Source organism: Mytilus edulis, chromosome 2 (assembly GCF_963676685.1).
Source record: "Mytilus edulis chromosome 2, xbMytEdul2.2, whole genome shotgun sequence".
Taxonomy (NCBI): domain Eukaryota; kingdom Metazoa; phylum Mollusca; class Bivalvia; order Mytilida; family Mytilidae; genus Mytilus; species Mytilus edulis.
This window is the reverse complement of record NC_092345.1, coordinates 75,909,076-75,934,547: the sequence shown is the minus strand read 5'-3', so window position 1 is coordinate 75,934,547 and position 25,472 is coordinate 75,909,076. Positions and strand designations below refer to the sequence as shown.

Below are 25,472 nucleotides of genomic sequence, written 5' to 3'. Positions count from 1 at the left end.
GATTACTACACAATGACCTCTCATGCATAATGATAACACAAGCAAATTCCAGTTTGTATAGAAAATAGTAAATACGAAACCAAGCGCGGTAGGCAGAGAATGTAATGAAGTTCAGGTCGCCAGTAATGGAACAATGACTGCGTCATTTTCCAAAAAATTATAATAGCCTTTCAAGACGTCATAATTATTTGGACTAGGATTCAGCAGGATCATACACCAGTTTCACATTAATATTGATGAATCAAATATCAACCAACCCAGCTGTTTCACGTGACAATAATGTCTTACTTGTATTATACAATTGATGGAATGAACATCTTGAATACAAATTTGGTGTTATTAAGTTGTTTAACTTAATGTAAAAACCAAAACAAAGTGGCCGCAGGCTAAGACAAGGGAGGTAATTACGATAAAAATAAAACTCGGAACGTAACCGGAGAAGTTACGATAAAACGGAATTTGTTGATTGGTGGTGTTTCAGCCTCAGGTAATACTTCAGAAAAATAGTATTGTATTTCTAATCTACTATACTATGAAGCTTAGAATAATATATATATTTTTATCTTCTTTAAGTCGTTGGTTCTTCTTAATTTTAATTCTGTCTTGATTTACACTTCTATTCCTGAAGCTACACATGCTACATCATACATGTGCTATATATATATATATATATATAGCAGGTTAGTCCAAAAGGGTAATTCAGTATAAGTAAATTATTATGACGTCTTGGAAGGCTATTTTAATTTTTGCTTTGATGCCTTCCTGCGTTGATGTAAGGCATATTTGACAGAATTAAAGAGAAAAAATGTAATAGCCTTTCAAGACGTTATCATTATTTGGAGTACATTAGTACATTTAATCTATAATTCAGAGCTAACTGAATCTTCAAATTGCTCTGAACTCTTTAATTATTCTGCTTTTCTTTCAAATGTCTATTTCCTTTCTGTTGCTAGTAGCTATAGTGTCTGACAAACTATTTGGATGTTTTGAATCTCCAGCAGTCTTCATTATTCTCTTTTCTGGTGGTATCTTGTAAAATTAAAATGATTTATAAAATTGAGAATGGAATGGGGAATGTGTCAAAGAGACAACAACCCGACCATAGAGCAGACAACAGCAGAAGGTCACCAACAGGTCTTCAATGCAGCGAGAAATCCCTGCACCCGGAGGCGTCCTTCAGCTGGCCCCTAAACAAATATATATACTAGTTCAGTGATAATGAATGCCATACTAAACTCCAAATTGTAGACAAGAAACTAAAATTAAAAATAATACAAACTAACAAAGGCCAGAGGCTCCTGACTTGGGACAGGCGCAAAAATGTGGCGGGATAAAACATGTTTATGAGATTTCGACCCTCCCCTATACCTCTAGCCAATGCAAAAAAGTAAACGCATAACAATAGGCACATTAAAATTCAGTAGTCCGAAGTATAGGAAGTGTTCTGTGTCTTCCTCTTCACCACATTCCTATATGGTGTAAGGGATTGGCCTATCTGATGACAGTATTTATTATGTCTATTCACTCTATTGTATACTTTCACTTTGCCTGTTATAAATTTCGACATGATTCTCCCTATGGATTCTCATAATCAAGTGAATGGGTCTTACTCACAGTAGGAACTAGTTCATGTAGTTGTCTCCCAGTTTCACTTCTAGTCCATTTTTTTTTTGCCATGTCAGATGTATAAAATCTATACTTCAGTGAACTGCTCTTTAAGCATGTTAAGTCATGTAAGTGTGTAAATGTAGAGTTCAAAAACCAATAGGATAGCTACGAGTTACATGTAAGCTAAGAGTATTGTCACTATTTAGACTGCTAGCTACTGCATGGTTTAAGCTAGTTCCTTTATTCGGCTTTAACTCTAAATGAAGACTATTTCACATATTGTATATTTGTTTATCAAAAGTTTCTGTTGAGCATATCCGTTAATTATTAGTATAATTACATGCATCACAGTAAACCCATATTTGTTTTGCCTATCAAAAGTTCAACTGGAAACTTCATGGTGAACTTTGTTATAATTTAAACAATACTATATAATATACATATATTTCTATTCAGCTGTTTGAACAAATATCATGTCATCATTATTCCTGTAGGAAAAATACTGTAATATTTGTTCCAATGAAAATTATTTTACTGCTTAATATTTTTTTTTCCATTTGGAAATCTTGGAACTTATTTTATAAAGGAAATTCTATTTCATGATAGTACTTATGTATGAAACAAATAACCAACAGACACATACACATGTACAAGATAATCACCACAAAAAAGACTAGAGACCCACAAATATTAAAAAAACATACAAATACACAGGGGCGGATCCAGCCATTCCCTTACCAAAAAGTGCTAACATGTTGCACATAAGTTGCACATAAGATGCTCACGTTAGAAACTAACATGATTGCACACGAGTTTTTTAACATGCAAATTAGGTGAGCATTTTGTGAGCAAAAAAATTGCACATATGAAACTAACCTAATTTGCATGTTAAAAACCTCACGTGCAACTGCTCATATGAGCTTTTGTTTCACATGTGCATTTTATTAGATTGCTCATATGAGCAGTTGCTAACATGTTGCACACGTGAATATTATAGTTGACCAAAACAAAATGGCTGCTTTAAAAAATGAATATTTTTCAAATTTAAATGAAAATCTTAAATAATTCAGTTGAAAATAAAATAACTGATACATCATGTAAAAAGAGTTATTCTTTAATTATTGTCAGTTAATTATGATTTTCATATGATTTTTTTTTTTTATTTATTTAAACAATAATCATGATCATGACTAAAAACATAACATTACATTATAAAACTAATAGAGGGACTTGCAAGTTTAGTACACAATGAATATCTTTGATTAATAAGTACTGTATTTCAAAAAGTTTAAAAGGAAAAATCTTTATACATGTAGTACTTATTTTGAAGCAACCTGTATATATATTCCCATAAAGGACTTAAAATTGTAATATATTTCAAAATCTGACACAAAAATGAAAATAATGAAATAGAAATGATAACTTACAAAAATAATTAACCACAGCCACACTGGTTTTATCAGATTTCAACAATGCCTTTCTTCAAATAGCACAATATAGGACTTAACATTTTCCATATCCATCTACCTTCATTTATTGCATGCTTTTCATGAATTTGAATTTACAGGAAGTACATGACTGGGCATGTCATTTTGAAAAAGCTCATATGAGCAATGATGTAGGTTAGTTTTGAATGGTTAGAAGAATGGAAAAACTTTTCAAAGTACAAAACTAACATAAAACTAACATGGATGATAAAAGCTCACCTGAGGTTTGAATTGCACATGTGAGCATTATGTTAGATTTTTGTGGGCACATATGAACTACCAAACTGCACATATGATCAACCTGATTTGCATACAATTCTTATTTGCATCTCATGTGCTTCACATGTGAAACTTATGTGCTTTTGTTAGCAATTTCTGTACGGGTAATAAAAAGGGGGGTTTCCCATCCCAGAGTAAAGGGGGGTTCCAGCTATATGCTCCCATTCAAATGCATTGATCGGTAAAAAAAAAGGGGGGTTCCAACCCCCAGAACCCCCCCTCTGGATCCGCGCTTGAATACATCAGTTCTAAACAAAGTATAGATAACAGTATTTCTTTCCAAATATACACATAGTCATAAATACATGATTGATAACATGTATTAATAATTACCAAACATCATTTGTTTAACAGTAAAGATCTAGAATGACTTTTAATTGATAAGGAGGGTGAACAGACTCTGTAAGAAAATGATCCCTTGGTAACATGTGTCAAAGCTGTAAGCAAATATAGGCAACCATCATGACCATATGGCCTTAATAATTAATGAGAAAATCCTTACAAAATAGATGGCTACGAAATGCCCCTTCTTGAATAATATGTAATGTCGATTACAATTACAAAACTATTGACCTTATGTATAATAAACAATTATGAACAAAGATGACTGACATAAACCAACAACAACCACTGACCTACAGGCTCCTGACATGGGACAGTCTGACTGCATCATAAAGAAATACCGGTAAACGGGATTATGCATGTGAACGCTCAACTCTCCCCTTACCTGTTACAGTGGTGTAACAGCACAACATAAAAACAAACTATAAAAATGTGTGAAAATCAAGTAAATTTTGCAGGGCTGAAAAACTATCTAAAAGAAAATCTAATACTAGAAAAGATTATATTTTTTAAAACAATTTAAGCCTCTTTACATTGCCAACCTCTACTGGGACCCCTGGTTTCATTTTTTTGTTTTGTACACATCCCCTTCAGCCATGAATTGTACCATTTGATTATTTCAGTGAATCTTCAATCTTTCATATTGGTATTCATGCCATCAGTATTATAGTGACAGAAGAAAGGAAGATCCACTTTATCAATCCGATGAGATGAATCTTCTGCCTCAAAGCCACACAGAATTTCATTCTCCAGAGTACTGGGACAACTTCTTCAAAAAAAGAGGAACAAAAGCTTTTGAATGGTAAGTTAATTTATTACTGCTTCTTTTTCTTTTTTTAGAGAAGAAAAGTACTTAAACTGAAGATATGCATGAAAACATAATACTCATTTACCATGTTTACTTATACTCTTTGTAAAGTTGATAATTGAGATAAATAATGAGTTTTTGATATGAAAAGTATTACCATTGGCACATCTCATTTTGCAAGGAATTAATTTGTCCCCACTCACTCACTTATCATCTATTAAGATTTTACTTACAAAGAAGTAGATTCCCGTACTTTTTAGATCTAAACCTACACAAGTATAATGAATGCATACTACATGTACTAGGTCTTCATTTAAGTCAAACCACTATGCATTTGAATTTAAGAGGTTTTAGAGGAATCTGTGTTATTTAAAACATATGATTGATATTAACAGGTATGGAGAATATCCTGAATTGTGTGGAGTTCTACACAAATATATAAAGCCGAAAGATAAATTACTGGTTGTTGGCTGTGGAAATTCTGTCATCAGTGAAAATTTGTATGATGTTGGTTACCATAGCATTGTTAACATTGATATAAGTGATATAGTTATTCGTCAGATGATAGACAAAAACCAAAGTAAAAGACCTGATATGAAATTTCTTAAAAAAGATGTGAAACAGGTTTGTAATAAAATATGAACAAGGAGATACATTTGAATATGAACAAGAAGATAAAGTAAAGTTGAATATGAATATATCCCGAGGTAAATATGATTTTTCGAGGGAGGACAAATCTTCATATCTCCTGATGCAAAGGGAAATGAATGTTTTATTCCACTGCCTATGCTTTGTTTACTATCAATACATTTAATAGATGTTGCATACATTTTTTCTTCTTATCTGCTTGATTTTATAAGTGAAACTATAAAAAAAAATAATTATTAGTCTTTTATCGTCTGCAATACATTTGAACCTGATAATGATTTTTGCTATTGCTATTTTAAGGAGAATTAGAAGTTCAAAACGTTATGTAAATTAACCGCGTGTAACGTTGCACAATGTAATCCTGACATTTCAGAGGGGAATATGATCCTCAGAATGAAATATGAAGATTTGTTTAATGACACGTGGAATAGTCTCAACCAATCAAATATTGATTAAACAATCAATATGTATAAACAGTGGAATAATAACACGTAGATAATGTTGAATACTAACAAATAGATAACATTGAATATGAACAAGTAGATAAAGTAACGTGTAATTAGAACAAGAAGATAAAGTTTAATATTATACATTTATTTCCAGTGCCTGAGGGAGATATGAAGATTTTTTATCCTAAAAAATTCATATTTCACGAGGGCATCGCTTGTAAGGCACTTTTTTAAAGTCTCACCTTACCATACGGCCAAAGATATGACACCATACATACATTTATTGCTAAAATAACCCATTATACATGTATATGTAAATGTTTTCAAAGTTTCCAACTTTTAAAGGAACCATCGTGAGTAGGTCATGAAATATACAGAAGCTTATGATGAAAAACATGTATAAAAATGCCAACAAAATTGTGATGTTTTTATCTAGACATACCTGACATGTAACATGATCAAATTACTAATATAGCAGTCCAAAATAAATGAATAAATAGATGATCATGAACATTTACAAGATGTAAGCTCTCTAATACAAACAAGTAATGTTAATGATAATGGGTATGTATTAAATTTAAATAGCACATTTTTAATTAATTATGGTTACAACAAAGCAAGTTAATAAGAATAAATGAACAATGTCACATTGTCAAAGTGATTCTTTTATAAATATCAAAAAGAACTGTGACATTAAATGAAATGTGATATATGCACATCAAGAAATTAATATCAAAACTAAATTACTATGATTTTGGTCAAGGCTAGTGCAAAGCAGTAGTAACAAATTATCTGGGATCTTGTATCAGTTAATGTATAACTTACATAACTCAGGCCAATACTCATTTAAATGGTTATCTTCCTTGAAACAAATTTTAGATGATACAGGATTTTCTTTTATCTGGAATGCACAGGGTGATATAAAAAGTTCGGATATTAAAAAAGAAATAAAACAGAGATTGGTTGACTAATTCGGACAGAGCCTATCTGCTGATATGACAAACTCATCTAGAGGTGTTTTTTATGCTTCATACAAAACAATGTTTTGTTTAGAGCCATATTTACTCAATCTTAAAGTGGCAGATCGATACATCTACAGTAAATTTAGATGTTCAAACATCAAAATCCCTATAGAAGTTGGTCGGTGGAAAAATACACCTAGAGAAAATCGTATATGCTGTCACTGCGATTCAAATACCATTGGTGACGAATATCATTATTTTTTTGTATGTTCCAATAAACAAATAATGTCTTTAAGAGAAAGGTATATACCTACATATTACATAAAAAATCCTTCCCAATTGAAATTTATTGGTCTATTATCACACTGTAACGTGCCAGTGCTAACAAAAGTGTGCATGTTTCTAAGACATATTGAAAAAATATTTTCATAATTCATTTCATGTTACAATAATTTCTAACCACGTTGCAATTAAGAATTTTGCAAACAAATCAACCAAATATCTTTCAGTTTTATTGTATGATATCAATTATTAATCTATTGTGTGACTTTCTTGTAAATGTATAAGTATGTATGTAATTTTTAATGTATAATTGTTATCCTCTTGTAGCACCATACGTGTGCCTAAGTTGTAATAAATTGTCTTGTCTTGTCTTGTCTAAAAAGACCAATAAAAAAAATTAAAATGAGTTTTATGTAAATTCATTAACATGCATGGTATAACTGGAACAATATTTTTGCAGATGGATTTTGAAGATGGTGAATTTGGTGTCGTGTTTGATAAGGGTACTCTTGATGCCTTAATGGTTGATGAAACAGAATCCGTTGTTGCAGATATTGATGCCATGTTTAAAGAAATAGGACGAGTCCTTAAACAAGGTGGAAGATACATCATAATTACACTGCTACAAGATCAGATACTGAAAAAAGTTTTCTCTTATTTCCCTGAACTGTAAGTAATCCATCCGTTTTATACAAATAGACAAAAAACATGGAGTCATCTCTTTCATATTTTATTGATTTGTGAAATGACAAATGTAACTTGTGTGTGCAAAGAATACCTAAAAAACTGTGATATTATCACCCACATGATTTTATAATTAACCATTGTTCATCCCCCTCATCTATCCAGTAATACACATGATACAAATATTTTCTTACATAGAAAAGTCAGTAGATGTGTTCAGAATTTTGTGCTTTTTCTTCTAAGAGCTTGTTTAGGAAAAACTTAGGCAATAATGAAAGCAATTTTTCATTTAACCAAACAATATTTAAAATTGAATATTCATTGCTCTCCATTTTATATGGAAAATTCTTAAGAATTTGTCTTCACATTATTTTCTTTTCAAGCAAATAGGACAGTTAACATAGAGAAGTAACATCTTATATCGACCAACAAAGTTTGTGCCATGATTTATCTGAACTAACATTATACAAAAAAAATCATGTTTTCAGTGGTTGGCCAATTAGAATCCATCTTATCAGTACAGATAGTTCAGAAAACAAAGATTTTCACATGCCAGTGTTTGCAGTAGTGCTGACAAAGTTCAAAAAGTTACCAAACATGAAACAGGTTGGTTTATCTATTGAACATTGTTCAGTGTATGTATATTGCACCTGATTTTCCAGTTTGTTCTTATGTTGTGCTATTACACCACTTTCCCAGGTTAGGGGAGGGTTGAGCACTGGGAAATATATTTTTTTAAAACATCGCCACATTCTGCATGTGCTTGTGCAGAGTCAGAAGCCTGTAGTTTAGTAGTTGTCTGTGGTTAATGTCTGTCTTTTTTGTTGTGAATTAAACCGATAGTTTTCTACTTTTTGTTGTTTCACATTTTTAATATCTGGACCTTTATAGCTGACTATACAAGTATGAGGTTTTCTAATTGTTGAAGGATGTATGGTGTCATGCAAATTGATGCAATTACTTATTTCCTCTTCATTTTATCTTTGTGTCATTGGTAATCATACCACATCTAATTTGTGTACTGCCAATTTAGAAATTATGTGATGTTTTTATTATTGCGAAAATGCGACAGGGTTATAATCTCAATATCGCAAAAATTGAGAATGCATTTTAGTCTGAAATGACAAAATTGCAATAATAAATGCATGCAATAATTTCTGAATTTTCAGTATTCAAAGATTTGGCAGGTTAGTTTATCTATTGACTATTGTTCAGTAGTTGAATAGGTCGACTTGGAACAAGTAAAAATATATTTCCACATTTATAGTTAACAGTTCACCTGTATTATATTCATGAGTTCTTTATATCTTTAGTTGCAATATGAACACAAGGAGGGGATGTATGATTGCCAGCGAGACTATTATATATATATATAGTTTTGCAAAATTCTTACGCGCATCAATTTAAATACACAAGTCAAAAAGGCACAAAAAAAAAGATATTGACCTTGGAGGGGGGGGATTCATGGATCATAGACATATATTCTCCTGTATTTACACATATATTTCAGCAGTTAAGTCTCAAACAAATTTTTATTACAGTTAAACAGGACCAATTCAAATTCTTGAGATAATTTTCTATTTATAGATCCTTGAAGTATCAACTGTAGAAGATAAAGTAGAGAGATTTGATGATGTTGATAAAGTGAAGGGTGTACTCAAAGAGATGCAGTATTATGCATTAATTAGACAGCAGATTAGTAAAAGGTTTGAGTAGAGAAAACTACATTGTTTTAACTGTTGTTTAATGCAAGAAATAGGAAAAACTGTTGCCTTTATTTTGCATTTTATCCATAGAAAATGAACTGAAAATGTAAATAACCTGATGACTGAATGTTCATAGAATTATTGTCATGTGGCTAGTTCAAAGTGAAAAAATATCAGAAAAGTGAAATATAGAATAAAAAACTCATTTTAAGGATCAGAGTTTACACAAAAATATTTAATTGTGTCGAAGCATCTTTCTATTAACCCTTAAACTTTAAAATATGTTTATTTTTTAAGTTGAAATTGTTGAATTATTAATTGTTGGTATATTTATTTCAGAAATATGAGTAAAGAGCATGTGTCTCTGTGTCTGTACAGTGATATATCCACCTCACCTAGATACACTTTACATATAGTTGACAGTACACAGAATCTCAAACAGAAGTTTGCCATTTTCATTGTGCCACAAGGGAGGTAATTACACTTTACATATAGTTGACAGTACACAGAATTTCAAAACAGAAGTTTGCCATTTTTATTGTGCCACAAGGGAGGTAATTACACTTTACATATAGTTGACCGTACACAGAATCTTAAACAGAAGTTTGTCATTTTCATTGTGCCACAAGGGAGGTAAATATATAGCCTTGTTCCAAAATGATATATGCATATTTTTCTAATTCTCAGTCCTGGTGTTACAATTCATACATTCTCCACTCAATGTAACAGAATCTCTAAAAAAAAAAAAATGACAACTAATTTTTCAAACACATATTTTCATTCTCAACATGTAAAATTTCATCTGAAATCCTTTTAAAAAATAAAATGGATGTGCTATACAAGATGTGTTTTGGTTATGTTTGACATTGGAGCTGCTGTCTCACTGAAACATCCCTAACATCTAACTTTGATGTATGATGTATTTAAATGGGTTATTATGGTTGCAAACTCCATTGGAAATTTGAATTGAGATTATGATCATATCTTGAGGGAGAGAATTTATTTTTGGAAAAAGGGGAGGTGGGACAAGAATTGAAAGGGGGCATGGGTAAAAAAGAAATTGTGTTTATGGTGGGTTTTTTTAGAAGGAAAGGGGGGCAATTTGCAACAGCATAGTGTATTGCACAAAAGCAAAAAAAAATTGAATATAAATTCATATCATATACTTTTAATTCAGAAATTATTGCTTGCATTTATTATTGCGATTTTATTTTTTACGATTTTTAGAAAAATCCTGTTGAATTCATATACAATATTTCAAAATGCGAGTTTAAATTATTGCGTTTTCAACTCTGTCGCATTTTTCCTAATAATAAAAACCTGCAATAATTTCTGAATTTACAGTAACCAATTCTAAGTTCTATGAATACAGTGTTTCTGTCTCAGAAACCTGCTATGTGTCAAATATTTAATAACAATCCAAATTCAGACCTGTATCAAGTGTGAATAATGTGTCCATTTTTGCCCCAACTGTTCAGTGTTAGACCTCTGCAGTTGTATCCAACCTTTATGTTAAATTATTTGTGTTTTGTAGAGAAACTGATTGGTTGTTTGCAACAGAAGCTGGTAGGATGCAGCTCTCTGATTCTGCTGGGTTTGAAAGACTGATTGTTGTATGTTTACATCGGGATCATACATACACAGATTTGGATAGTATAAAAACTGAACTTTCTGACAAAGTTATGGAGTTGACACCCCCAAACTTCAAGAGAGGAGTACAGGTAGAATATTGAAATATATTTATTTTAAACCATATAATGCATTTTTAAATCAGTGGTGAGATGCTATAAACATAAGAGTTGTCTTTCTTTTACCAAAAAAAACCTGCATTTGTTGGATACTTTTTTGTGATATTCAGTATTTGTATAATACTAGTAGAAAGGTTATCTGAATTACTCTAAGTTTTTATTTTTATTTAATGAATGCAATATTCGGCAAAAAGGCCAATTGTTCTAGTGTAAGCAAGGATAAATTGACTATAATTCATTTTAAACTTTAGGTACCATTCTTGTCCCTTGGACAGGATATTGGTAAGAGACATATTAAGTGTAAAGGCCACAGTGATATGAGTGGAGAGTATGTTATTGAAGATGTGGAGGTGGATAGGGAAGTGTACAGAAGACTGGTGTTCTCCTCTAATCCCAACATTGTACAGTCAGAGGCCAAGCTTAAATCAGGTTTCTATTTGATATCCTAACATTGTACAGTCAGAGACCAAACTTAAGTCAGGTTTCTAATTTATATCCTAACATTGTACAGTCAGAGGCCAAACTTAAATCAGGTTTCTAATTAATATCCCAACATTGTACAGTTAGAGGCCAAGCTTAAATCAGGTTTCTATTTGATATCCTAACATTGTACAGTCAGAGGCCAAGCTTAAATCAGGTTTCTAATTAATATCCCAACATTGTACAGTTAGAGGCCAAGCTTAAATCAGGTTTCTATTTGATATCCTAACATTGTACAGTCAGAGGCCAAGCTTAAATTAGGTTTCTATTTGATATCCTAACTTTGTACAGTCAGAGGCCAAACTTAAATCAGGTTTCTATTTGATATCCTAACATTGTAGATAGATAGTTTATTCTCATAAAACCATGCAAGTACAAAGGTTACAGAGAAGTTAAAAAAAAATAATAGTATACATAAAAATAAAAAATGCATTAAAAATGCATAAAATTCAAAATTTCGGATGAGATAACATATAAAAGAATATATATATAGACTTGTATAGTCAAATGTAAAAGCTAAAATTGTATAAAGAAATACTTTCTATAAGTATGTTAAATAAATTATGGTTGTTAAGAAGGAGTGAGCTTACTATTAATACATCTTATAAAATTGCAGAGGTTTCTCAGTGTCTTTGGTTTTTTTGAATTAAACAGTTTGTTGAATGTAAAAATGTTATGTCTTGGTATTAATCCATTTGGAATAAATCTTCTTCTTTCATCTTGTAAAGCCGGGCAAACAAAAATATAGTGGTATTCGTCTCCGATATCTCTTTTTGTACATATTGAACATTTTCTATCACTTCTTTCAATGTTATACCATCTCCCCTTTTCTATTGGCAGTGAATGATTCGATGTTCGGAATTTACAAAGTGTATATATATCTCGGTCATTTATGATGTTGAAATAATTTTCAAATTCAAAATGTTCCTTAAAGGGACAATTCACGATTTTTCACTTTTCGTCTTATTATGTTCATAATACCATAAAAAACATATTCACCAAGTTTTATTTTAATATGAAATCTTATAAAGAAGAAAATAGGGAATTATTAATTTTATTTCTTGAAACTTCCTGACTTATGTGACGTAGTTTAAGTCTTTTTGCATGCCGGGAGTGTAATTAATCTCATTTAAGTCTTGTTCGTTAACCATCTAATAACGCGATTTAAAGCGCATCGACGACTTTTGGTGTAGCTATTAACCAACGAAAAATAAGTGATAGCCATACAACTTTTAAAATTAGATCGTGTGGATATTTTAAAACGAATTTTAATAATAAAAGTAAATCATACAATAGAACATTTTTATGATTTTTTTTCTACAATTACTTTAAACAAACATATGAAACTGACATGATCGATAGTGTATTAAAAATACATGTTTGTATTCTGACCTTTTTGCTTCATTCCAGCAAATATTTTCACTTGCTTGTACGGTGGAAATAAAATGTGTATTGTTTTGTGACACCTAAAGAATGTTGAATGCGTAGTTTATAAACTCAAGGTAATTAAAAGATTAGCATTATGCAATTCTAATCTTTTGATCCTCATTCAGTGAAATCTAGGCGTCACGGTTCACTGGCATTTCAGGTGTGAACAACATTTCGTATGAATGGTAAACGGGAGTCAGTCAAAGTTTCAGACACAGAAATATAAAAAAAATAATTAAAATTAATTAACAGGAATAATAAGGTCGCACAATAACTGGGTAGCTGTTGTATATTTTTATATTTTGCATAAGATCACTTTTTAATGAATTATGACTTTTGATTACTTTAGTAACGATAAAATACTGAATTATTTTAATTGAAGTATAAATTTATAAATAAAAATAGCCTTCTAAACACGAGTGTATGAACTAAAAATTGTACTATTCTAAATTAGGATCGGCAGCCTTAAATATTTCAAACAGATCATTAACAATTGCAATTATATAATTTAGTCCATCCAAAGTGATCTTTAATTACCTATTTAGGAATTAATGTTCTCATCAAAATATTTTAAATCTCACAACGCATGAATACTTCAGATATTTGAAAAAAAGATGTTTTAAAAAATTGACAGGAAATTAAAGGATCTTTTTGGAATGGAATCGAAAAATTACGCACAAATATGCTTTTCAAGTGTGAAAAACATCAACAAAATTTATACATAATCGGGAATGTCCTTATTAAAATAGTCTTCGTCTCACACCGTAACTATATATAATACTTTAGCTATTTCACCAACGATGTATAAAAAAAACCAGAACGAATTTAATGTCATATTTCCCTATTTTTTAATGTAATTATAAGTCTGTTTCAACTGGCAAGAATACCACTAAAGCGGACAAGCAGTTTATTCTTTAAATTGCTGTCATTGAATATCAAGAGAGAAAATAAATCCCGAAATTGATTTGAAACTTTGATACTCAATAGTTTTCCTGGAAAATATTCACATCCCTTAGGGATTATTAGTGTACGTCCAGTTGCGTATATATTACATGCATGTCGGGACAATTGTGATGATGACGATTTTTTCCCTTTATTCGAGAACTATCTAATTGATATATAAATGTCCATAACTTCGATGAGCCAAAGAAAGTTATATATCGACCTGTATTTAAATCTCCTCTTCTTCTTCTTTTGGTATACATACAATTAGTCTATCGACATTCGATGATTACATACTGTTGGCATAACCGGACTAGTCTATTTACAAAACTTTTACCCCAATTTACACAAAATGTATGTTTCTTTCTTATGTTCAATGTATACATGTATATATTTTAATTTGCGCTATAGTTCCCGTAACTTATTATCCAGGCGTATATTCGAATGGTCGACAAGTGCGTACATTTTTTTAAATCAATATTTCTGGTATGTTCCGATTTGTCCTTCACCATTGACAACGAGTATAAATTACATTTTACCAAATTTACCCTTGGAAAAAATATGTATATAGATTTTTATTTCATCAAATCTGTTTTTTTTTTTTTTTTGGTATTATTTTTATAAATAATTTTCTTTACACCAGAAATGTTATTCATAAACAAGCGTATGAGTTTAGTAATGACTAGTATATTATATCACTTTCGGACACGCAAGATAGGGAAGTATATTATACACCTAATAGTTCAAAATGGAAAGTTATAAGTTATCGGCCGTGTACACTGATCAATACCCTAAGAAGTGAAACGATGCATGAATTTGCAAGCTCGACAGGAAATCGCTTGAATACCTGGACGTGTCACCTCACAACCCTTACAATACCTTTGGAAGTAATACCTTTAGCCATGCGGGTGATCAGTGGAGCGAAGATCCTAATTTATTTGAATAAAGTTTATTACATAAAAGAATTATGAACTAATTAGATTTTCGAAAACAATTCAAGTTTCACGGAACACTTATTTATGATTTGAAATTTGACTTTTTAACTAATTCCAATATTATCAGTCTAAAAATAACAGATCATGGTTATTTAAAAAAAAATAAGAAAATTTTTCCGTATCAAGTCGGATAAAACAACCCTACAATTGACAAGATATCGACACCCAATTACGACTACATCGGGTAACTGTAGTTTTGGTCGTTAGACATATCGTGGTTTCAAATCGGAGAAGGTGACAAAATGGCCGAACGCAGAGACTTGGTACTCTAAATTTAAAATCGATGGTGATCTCTTATCTAGCAGAATAAAACTTTAATATCTATGAATTTGAGCATTTTTATACAGAATGGACATAATATCAACTTTTGATTTTTTTGCGAAGTTTCCCTTTAAAGAGCCTATATGTAATGCATTTTGATGTGTTCTGAATAGCTGAGTTCCAAATTTGTTTAAACTGGTCAATTAATCTAAGTTTGATACTTTTTGGTAACCATTTGGTGAGGTCTGTATTTTGCACATAAAATAAGTTTGAAAATCCGGCATTGTCCAATATATTTTTAATGTTCTTTATCCATAAAATATCATCATTGTTTGTGTGATATCGGGAATATACAAATTTGTATAATATTGATGATAACTTGTTTTCATCTATAAGCAGCCTGCACCAATATGTTATCATTCGGCATTTAATGCTTATTTCCAATGGGTAACGTCCAGTTTCACCGTACACAATCATGCTTGGGGTAGATCTCTTGAGGTGTAGTAAATGCTTTAAAAATTTGAGATGAACTTGTTCAATAATGTCATTTTTTCCAAATCCCCATACTTCACATCCGTATAGAAGAATTGGTTTCACCAGTTTGTCAAATAACTTTAATTGGCATTCAATTGATAAATTACACTGCCTCCCTTTTTTAATAACGTTGTACATAGCTTTTGTTGCTTTTTCTGATAGTCTTTTCTTTGCTTTATTGAAGGATCCGGATCTTGTTAACAATAGTCCAAGGTAGTTAAATTCTTTCACTATTTCAATTTCATTTTCTTCATCAATGAAATTAATATTATTAGGCTGTCTTCCTTTAGAGAAAATTAAAACTTTAGTCTTAGATGTATTTACTTTAAGTTTCCAAGTATCACAATATTCACTGAAGCAATTTAATTGCATTTGAAGGTCTTCCTTTGTTTCTGACATTAGAACAGAATCATCGGCATATAATAAAATGAACAGCTTTAAATAGATATTGAGGCTAGTTTCAAGGGAGTTCGATATTGATGACAAACCTTTCACATTATGTGATAGCAAAAAATCAGTGAGGTCATTGATATATAAAGAGAATAATAGAGGGGAAAGATTTTCCCCTTGTCTAACTCCCGTGTTACATGGGAAAAATCAGATTTTTGATTATTGTATATAACTCTTGATTTTATATTGTTGTACATACTATGTATTACTGTATGCATTTTTCCATCAATGTGATTCAATGCCATCTTAAACCATAGGCCGTTTCTCCAAACTGTGTCGAACGCTTTGGCAAAATCAATAAAAACACAAAATAACTTTTTCTTTTGCGATCTAGCTAGGTCGAAGAGACTTTGTAATATAAATATGTTATCTGTTGTTGAATATTTTTTCCTAAAGCCACTTTGATTGTTATGTATTATTGAAAAGTTCTCGAAATATTTCGTTAATCATTCATTTAGGATGGACGTAAAAAGTTTTCCAAAACAGCTAAGAATAGTGATAGGTCTATAATTTTGCGGATCTTGTTGATTTCCTTTATTTTTAAATAAAGGGTGTATATTTCCAGATAACCAACTGTCTGGTATGATTCCTGTATCAAATATAAGATTGAATAATTTTACAAAGATATTAATGATTTCTGTTGAAGCACACGTAGCTTTGAAGAATTCGTTTATAATCAGGTCATCACCGCTTGCCTTGTTATTTTTCAAGTTTTTTATATTTTTTATTATTTCATCGGGCGTAATCATTTCATTTAATAAATTATTTTCGATATTTCTTTCAATCTCTTCGTGGTTTAGCTCTTGTTCTTCTTCTATATTTCCTTGATTTAAATATTTGAAGAAATGATAAAGTTTTTCAATTGAAATATTTGGTTGTTTCTTCCTAGAGCCCCCATTTAGAATTTTCCAGTACTCTTTTGAGTTCGTGGTTTTCATATTTTTCCTATCATTCCGCACATTTTTCCTATACTTTTTTATATTTCTGTTCATGGTATTTTTGTATTGTCTTTCACTGCGTTTTTTATATTCCTGGTTTACAATGGATTTGTTTAATTTATATTTTCTTCTGTATTTTCTCGCATTTTTCCTAGCAATTCTACAATCTATGTTAAACCATGGTTTTTTATCTTGTACTCTGAGGGGTATTTTCGTTCTTTGACTTGTTTTTTAATGTTCCGAATGTTTTCTTTGCAGAAGTAACAAATATATTCGTAATATTTTCTACAGCTTTGTTAATAATGTTCGAATCAGCAGGAAAAGATTTGGTTTCTTCAAGATAGTTTTCTAATTCAGAAATCTTTTCTCTGTCTAAATTTAAAATAAAATCTTCTTTCTTGTTTATATCCCATTTCTTTATTTTCTCTCCGCTTATCGAATTAATCGGCACAGATCCATATTCACATGTACATTTATTTATGTCGACATCTATATCTATAGGGCTGTGGATATCGGAATATAAACAACTAAAATCTAAAACTTTCGAATTTGAGATAATGTTAATAAAATCTAGCGACCCTATGAAATAATCAACAACTGCAGCATTTTTGCTCGTCCGTTCCCCCGCCATATTTTCTCCTATGCGGCCGTTTATAATATACATATTTGTAAATTTGCATAAATCAAGTAATAGTTTCCCATAATTATTTTTTGTTTTATCTTTATTATTTCTTGCTATTGGTATGTTGTAGATTTCGAATTTATAGGTGTCGTTTTCTGCGATTTCCGGTAAATTCAGAATGTCAGAAATATCATTTCCATCAGTTGGGATAAAATCAGCATCAGTCGATGTTCTACTGTTGAAATCGCCATTTAAGCACATATATTTGCATTTAGTTGAAAATTTTAGAATATCAGTTTCGATTTCGCGAAAGGCGTCGGGTGAACTATATTTTGTGTTTTCCGGTGGTATATAAACAGACCCAATGACTATTTCAGCATCAAGTTTAGTATATGACGATGAGATTTCAAACCATATAACAAAATTACTATCACTCGATAGGAATTTTATATGATCGCATAATTTTTCTTTATAAAGAACCATAAGTCCACCAGATTTTCTAAATGTCATATCGTGTCTGTTTTTCATTTTACTGATATAGCCAGGTACGGAAATTTCATCACAATTGTCAGTTTTACTTTCCTGGAGACATATTATATCATAACGATTGATTAATTCTATAAATTCAGGATATTGTAGTCGTTTCTTTATGCCACAGACATTTAAACTAAGAATATTTAATTTACAAAAACTATTGTTTATAGACACACAATTACATCTTTTTTCATTTTCATCAGCTACTCCTTCTTCGTGCCCCTATGATTCTGCTTCTGACCCATGTCTTGCTCGTTTTTGTGATTTCCTGTTATCTGTTGGTGGTGTTTCTGAGAGGGAAGTCGACTGTTGGGTTTTTTGTTCACCAGGTGATTGTTTCTTAATTTCCGGTTTAAAAAGATTTCCTTCGATAAACAGCTTATCTTTTATCATGTATGCTCTTTTTCCTTTTTTCTTTGCCTCTTTCATCACGGGGTACAATTTTTTTCTTCTCTCTTCGATCTCTCTTGGGAACTGAGTATTTATGCCAAAGTTTGGTTTATTTTTTAGTTTTGGTCCGGAATATAATATGGTTTGTAGATCTTCGTAAAAAATAAAGCTCGCCACAATAGGTCTGTGCCTGCCATTGTTATCTTTTTGTCCAAATCGATGAACGGTTCCAAGTTGAATTTCTTTTCTTATACTGAGTTCTTCCCTAATAAATTTATGCAGCACTTGTTTGGTGTTTTCTTCTGCAGACTCTTCCAGACCTGTAAATACCATATTGTTCCTCATAGACCTGCATTGTAGATCTAGTATTTTCTCTTTTAATTCTGTTGTATTATTTTCAGCATCTCGTATATCCAATACATCTTTCTGCAACTGTCTAATTTTGTTATCTTGAGCAGAATTTTCACCACGTAATTCTTCATATTTGTTACTTATAAAATCGGCATTTTTCTCCAGATCAGTGGTTTTCGTTTTTAATTCGATAATGTCACTTTTCATTGTATCGACTTTCCTAGTTAACTGACCTAGCGCTGTTTCGATGTTTTCTATTCTATCAGGTCGGGCTTTGATCACGGTTAATCGGTTATCTATTTTTGTTAACAGCTCAAACAGTTCAATGGTTAGATCAGGCACTTCTGACATTTTAGTAGTTATTCTTATTTTCACTCAAGTTTAAAATATTGAATATTCAATAGAGAGGAAATCTAAATTTTCAAAAGTTATTCCTACGTCGGTAAGACGTTACCACGGTACAACAATTAAACAATGGCTTCATAGAAGAGTAGAAAATCGTTGTTCATGTATTTTCAATATTACGTTCGTTTTAGCACAATCTGAAACTTGTAGCGTAAACACAACGATATACTATAAATAGTTAAATAACTGACCTGGTTTTCTGATTTCAAAGAAGTGTTTTTCACGTAAGAATGTTCTTTTCTAACAGAGCAGATTTTAGCGTTGCCTCGTAGTTACCTCATCCGGGCCATCTATCCTCAGAGGCCAAACTTAAATCTGGTTTCTTATTGACATACTTATAGGTTATACCCATTTCAAACAACATTTTTTTGTTATTTTCAAAATAAAGTCAATGGTGGATTTCTTATTTTAATACAAGTAAATAGTGGTAAGGTTTATATTTCTTCAGATTATGAGTAAATTGAAATGTGATGTTATCCACTAATAAGACAGTAAACCCAACATCTTATCTAATCAAAAACATAAGCTTAGTATTCAACAACTCCTTAAGACATGTTGACTCTGCATGTTTTTAATAACTCTGGAATTCTTGATCAAATCATTACAACATTTGTTAACACTGCAGGAATTCTAACTTCCTAATGGTTTTTATTCATTCAAAAATATGTTTATAAAATCTACATGCAATGTCCACTCTCACTGAGTTGTGGACAGTTGAATCTTGGGTTCTTGGCATAGTTGTTTATTAAAGCTATGTTTTATAAATTTTATAAACTATAAAAACACCAGTGACATTTTGGATGAATCATTTTGATAAAAATATTTTCTTTTTGGTAGTTGGAAAGAAAAAAGGGAAAAAAGCAGGGAAGCTAACTATAGATCCTGATTATTTGGCTTGTCAACATCATATATCTATGATAGCTGGTCTTGGTTTCATCCCAGATATTCATCAGATGAAAGGTAAGTTAATCAGTTAAAAGTTATAATAATTACTTAATTATCTTAAATAAACGCCACATGGATATGCTATTCTGACAAAGTTATGTTGTAATTGTAAAAAAAAGTTTCATGAAATAAGTAAGTTAGTAGGTAAGTAAATTGTTTATTATAGTTTCATGTGAAATATATATATTTGTACAAAATGTAATCTGAAATACAAAATACACCCAGCCCAAGGGACCAATAAGTCACATTTTACTTTATACAATTCATTACATAATTTATTAGTATTATTAAATCCTTATGCATGTATGTGCAATGCATTTTAATATTTGTAACAACAACATGTCAGACCTTCCTGGTATTTTAAAGGATAGGTATAGTTATCAGAATTTCTACACATTGATGTCCTAAGATATCAGCTGCAAGCCACAATGTTAATTTGTCTTGGCAAGTGAGCATAGCAAACAAGCAAAACAGCTTGACATTGTACTGAGCAGCTGATATTTTACTGTATCTATACATGGAAAACCTTATTATTTATTTATTGTGCTTTTTCTGATATATTCCCCAACTCTTATTATATAAAGCTTGACAGCTTAAAGCTTGGTAATGTCTCCTCACACATTGTGCTGATCAAGTTTCAAAGCTGTGATACAGAAATTACAGAGCAGGTTGATATTGTTGAAGGGAAGGACATTACAATTACCGGTACTGTATTAACATGAACTTTCGTGGGGTTAAAATTTCATGGTTTTTTATCCCAAAAAGAAAGTTCGTGGAGATTCATTTTCGTTATTTTTATTATGAGAAATGTAAAGGTTATTTTATAACTGACACTACTCAATAAAACTAATCATACTTTCACTGTTTGGAAAAATTAATAATGCATTTAATAGTGATAGTGAGCAATAAGAAAATTAAATTTTGTGGACTTTATCAATTGGTATTCTGATCATGTGTCAACTCCGCTGGAAAATGGTATACTTGTTGAAAAGGTAACCGGCGATCTTTGGATTAGTGCAATCAAACTTGCACACGCTAACTGACTTTTACATGCCTTTGATGTTTTATCCAACCACAATGATTGTGTAATAAATGGATTTCGGCTTGCTGGCATTAGACTGTTCAATGACTTTGATTGACAGTACTGTACAAACAAAAGATTATGTTTAAATAATTTTGTTTTAGTCTCAATAAACCTCCATTATATCCGTGATAGAACATTAAGCATGGAAAAGCAGGTCAATGGCATCACAAAGTCGTGCTTCTTCCAAATAAGGAATATTGGTCGAATTCGGCAATATATCACTGAGGATGCCTGTAAAACTTTAGTCTGCTCGCTCGTCACGTCACGTCTAGACTACGGAAACGCTCTGCTTTATGGAGTAAATGCCAGCTTAGTCAATAAGTTACAGCGAGTACAGAATACGGCAGCCAGGCTCGTTAAACGTACAAAGAAACATAACCATATAACACCAGTTCTTGTGTCTCTTCATTGGATCCCGGTGCAGTACCGAATACAATATAAACTTATTTTGTATACTTTCAAAATCCTGCATGGCCTAGCGCCCGTCTATCTTGAGGAACTCATTAGCGCCTACCAACCATCAAGATCTCTTAGATCGGAAAATGCCATGCAGCTGATACAACCTCGTGTACGCACCAAAATCTATGGAGAAAGACGCTTCGACAAAGCTACTACGAGCCTCTGGAACAATCTTCCTAACCATCTAAGACATGAACACTCAATCGAACTTTTTAAGAAAAATTTGAAAACCCATTATTTTAGACTCGCTTTTAGTGATTACATGTAACTTTTTTATACTGACTTGACTTTTTAACTTTGTTCTTTTCGTTGTAGTATAATATGTCTTTTAACTATGATAATTAATTTTTTTTAACTTTTCTGTGCATTGATTGTTTTAATGTTTAACACCTTTTTGGTTGTTTTTTTTTAACTGCATTGATTGTTTTATGTTAAGCGCTTAGAGTAATTTTTAATTAGATAATGCGCTATATAAATATTGTAAATAATAATAAATAAATATTAATAATTATTTTATTTGTATACATTTATGTTCATAATTTATATAATGTTAATATGACTTTGTCTGATTAGATAATGTAAATATTTCTGTATTATGAATTCCAATACTCTCAGTTAAACTACAGTTAAATTTTCGTTTGGGTTTTAATTTTGTGGATAATTCTTATTCATGAAATAAACGAATTTGAATCCCCCAAAAATTTCTGCTTTTACAGTAGTTATCAATTGCTTACAGTAGTTTCTACTGTAATGTTTCTTCTGTAAACCTCCTAAAGTAAAATGAAGTATTTAGTATTTAAAATGACCTTGTGTTCATTTTTGGATACTTTCATATAATTGTGGTATGGGAAGATATTTTGCAGAATTTAAACTTTGCAGTTTCTGTAATTTGTTGATTGTACAACTTATTGCTTGCATTATCCTTATGTTCAATTATATAAAAAAAAAACATCATCGATGCAAGGACATTTATGTTTTTTTTCTTTTATCAGATGGAAAACTAAGTGCTTTATTGATAGGTCTTGGAGGAGGAGGTCTGGCTACATTCTTACATCAACATTTTAAACAGGTTGGTTATATTACACCTTTATGCATATTCTATTTCACTCAATGAATGGTTTTCATCTCTTGATCTTTACAATGTAGTTGAAATGAGAAAGTTATGATATGTCTGTCCATTGCAGGTCTTTTATGATACCTCTAACTCACAAAGCAGGTGGTGTAATGCATCCAAACATGTCTGTCTGTTTGTCTCTTCTTTACTTTTCAAGTTTTGCTACATATTTACTCAGCTTTATTATCAAAGAATAGTTTGATATTCTGTATGGTCATATTATATGTTTTTGTATGTCATATGAATTCATACTATACATGCTTTTTAAATAGTGATTTTTTAATTGTGATTTCAAAAAGGATTTTTTTATATAGCAACAAAACTCCAACGCCAAGGATAACTTTGTTATGATGATTTGTACTATGCAAGCAATCGTCAAATCTGTTGGGCAGTTAATTTCTATTTGACAATTCTTTAACTTCTCATTGGGTATACATTTTGATATATTATTTGTCAATTTAGTTCTCATTCAGTTTTGTCTAAAAATGGACACCATTGATTGTTATATTTGATGTCCTTAGGATAATTTTATTGAGCATTATGAAATCAGCAGTTACTAGTAATCAAACATATACTCCATGAACCAAATACTCACAGTGTTATTACAATGGCCTTTTAAGTTACAAGCCAAATGTATTGCAATCTGGCCTTTTGAGTATTTCATCCTTTGTTTTTCTATTTCAGATAAATCTGAGTGTTGTTGATATAGATGAGGCTATGGTTAAGATAGCAACAGATTGGTTTGGTTTTGTTCAGGATGAACTCCTTACAGTACATGTTAGTGATGGAATAGAATTGGTCAAGAAGGAAGTAGAAAATGGTAAAAAAAAAAATTAAACAAAATTTGATATGAATACTCAATCTTCTCAATCACAAACAAAAAAAATACTGAACACCCATGAAAATTCAAAAATTTCTGTATGAAATTGACAAACAGTTTAAATAAGTGAAAAGAAGAAGTACATCTTCTCAGCAAATAAATCTGATAGTTGTCAGGGTTCAAATCATTTAATAAACAAACAAAAACATGTTGCAAGGTGTTACATGAATTTTACTAAAACAATGTTATGTCATATTTAATCAACAGCACATGTTCTTTGTACTTTTATTTATAAATTGGTTAAAGTTATAAATCTTCCAACTACAGATTATAAGATGACAATGTTATGATGAGAAAGAGTTGTTTGGTATAACTCCATGAGGCAGTAATAAGAGTATGTTAATTGCATAAGTAGACAAGAGTTTAATAATAGTAAAGCAGAAAAAAGTCCAGAAATAGAAGATCAACAAAAAAGAAATTCTCGTCATTTCTAGTGAGTTCTATAATAATTTACAATGATGGAGATCTAGAGTGACCAATGTTAAAGATGTACTTAGATCCAAGTGAGCAACACAGGCTTTTATGAGCTTTATAGCCTCCAGTTTACTTTTTTTATTTGGTTGATTTTTTGGGGATTTACCAAATAAAAAAATAGAAATTGGCCATTCAGGTATGAAGGTGTGACTTTTCTGACAATTGTTTTGACTTTATTAACTTCAGGTTTGAAACGTGATGTGATAATGTTGGATGTTGACAGTAAGGATTCTTCTGTTGGTATGAGCTGTCCACCACAGGCATTTGTAGAAGAGGAATTCCTACTCAACATAAAGAAACTACTTGACAATAATGGTATGTATAGAATCACATTGTTACCGTAAGTCAGATTATAAATTCTTAAGAAGGCAGATATGCAAATTGTAAAATGTTTGTTACACCTTAAGTATTTGTTTTTGTAACAACATGGTCCAAAAAAAAACAAGTTACGAGAACTTACATCATCACCTGATGCTCACCCCTTTCCCAGAACTTCCTTGTCATAAAACATCCTGAAATGTGTGCTTTGAAAATTTAGTGATTTAGCTTTGTTTTATACTATGGGAATAAGTGACTTAATGGTTAAATAATAAAATCCAAGGGATTAGAACTGTAAATGACTTGTTGTCAGAGATTAAATAAATTAATTTGAAACTAATTTAAAATCTTTTAAACCTGATCACAGCTGGCAATACTTAAAAAGGACAAATGTTTATTTTTTAAATCTTGATACATAGATGATTTTACTAGTTGATGCCAGTGAGGCTACACAGTTCTTAAAAACACATTTATTACCAGTTTTGTTGAATTCAATGTTCTTCTGAATTTTACAGTATTTATTTTTCAGGAGTTTTGATTTTAAATCTAGTTTGCCGGGATGAAGATATGAAAAAGACTGTGATTAAGTGTCTTACAGGAATATTTCATCAGGTTGTAGTAAAAGATATCGAGGAAGAAGTCAATCAAATAGTTTATGCACAAAATAGTATGGAACAGACTAACAGTGAAATAGGTTTGACTAACGACACATGTCATAATTGTGCTATGAAGAATCCACAAACTTTACTAAGTCCTGAAACATCAAAATATTTGAATTCTTGTGTAAAAGGAACTGATATAGATCTTTCAGATCAGTTCAAAAATATGATTATTGTAGACAGATAAGAATAAATATTTTCGAATA

At 30.9% G+C, this 25,472-nt stretch overlaps 2 protein-coding genes across 4 annotated transcripts in view; one reads left to right on the top strand and one right to left on the bottom strand.

Moving 5' to 3' along the window:
- Positions 1–422, bottom strand: part of LOC139512980 (target of rapamycin complex 2 subunit MAPKAP1-like) — a 19,936-nt gene extending 19,514 nt beyond the window's left edge. The window contains exon 1 of the mRNA XM_071301014.1: positions 289–422. The gene's annotated coding sequence lies outside the window, so the exon portion shown is untranslated. The remainder of the gene's footprint in view (positions 1–288) is intronic.
- Positions 387–25,472, top strand: LOC139512974 (eEF1A lysine and N-terminal methyltransferase-like). Of its 3 annotated transcripts, none has more exons than XM_071301004.1 (14): positions 387–487; positions 4,340–4,518; positions 4,920–5,148; positions 7,326–7,534; positions 8,038–8,155; positions 9,137–9,255; positions 9,595–9,729; positions 10,790–10,976; positions 11,255–11,432; positions 20,171–20,293; positions 22,814–22,890; positions 23,620–23,755; positions 24,476–24,604; positions 25,137–25,472. In XM_071301004.1, exons 2-14 carry the CDS (start codon positions 4,427–4,429, stop codon positions 25,451–25,453), a joined length of 2,049 nt encoding a protein of 682 aa, XP_071157105.1. In that variant the 5' UTR covers positions 387–487; positions 4,340–4,426; the 3' UTR covers positions 25,454–25,472. The 3 variants fall into 3 exon arrangements, with proteins under 3 accessions (XP_071157105.1, XP_071157107.1, XP_071157106.1); XM_071301006.1 differs by having other exon boundaries at positions 25,123–25,276; XM_071301005.1 differs by having other exon boundaries at positions 438–487; positions 4,379–4,518.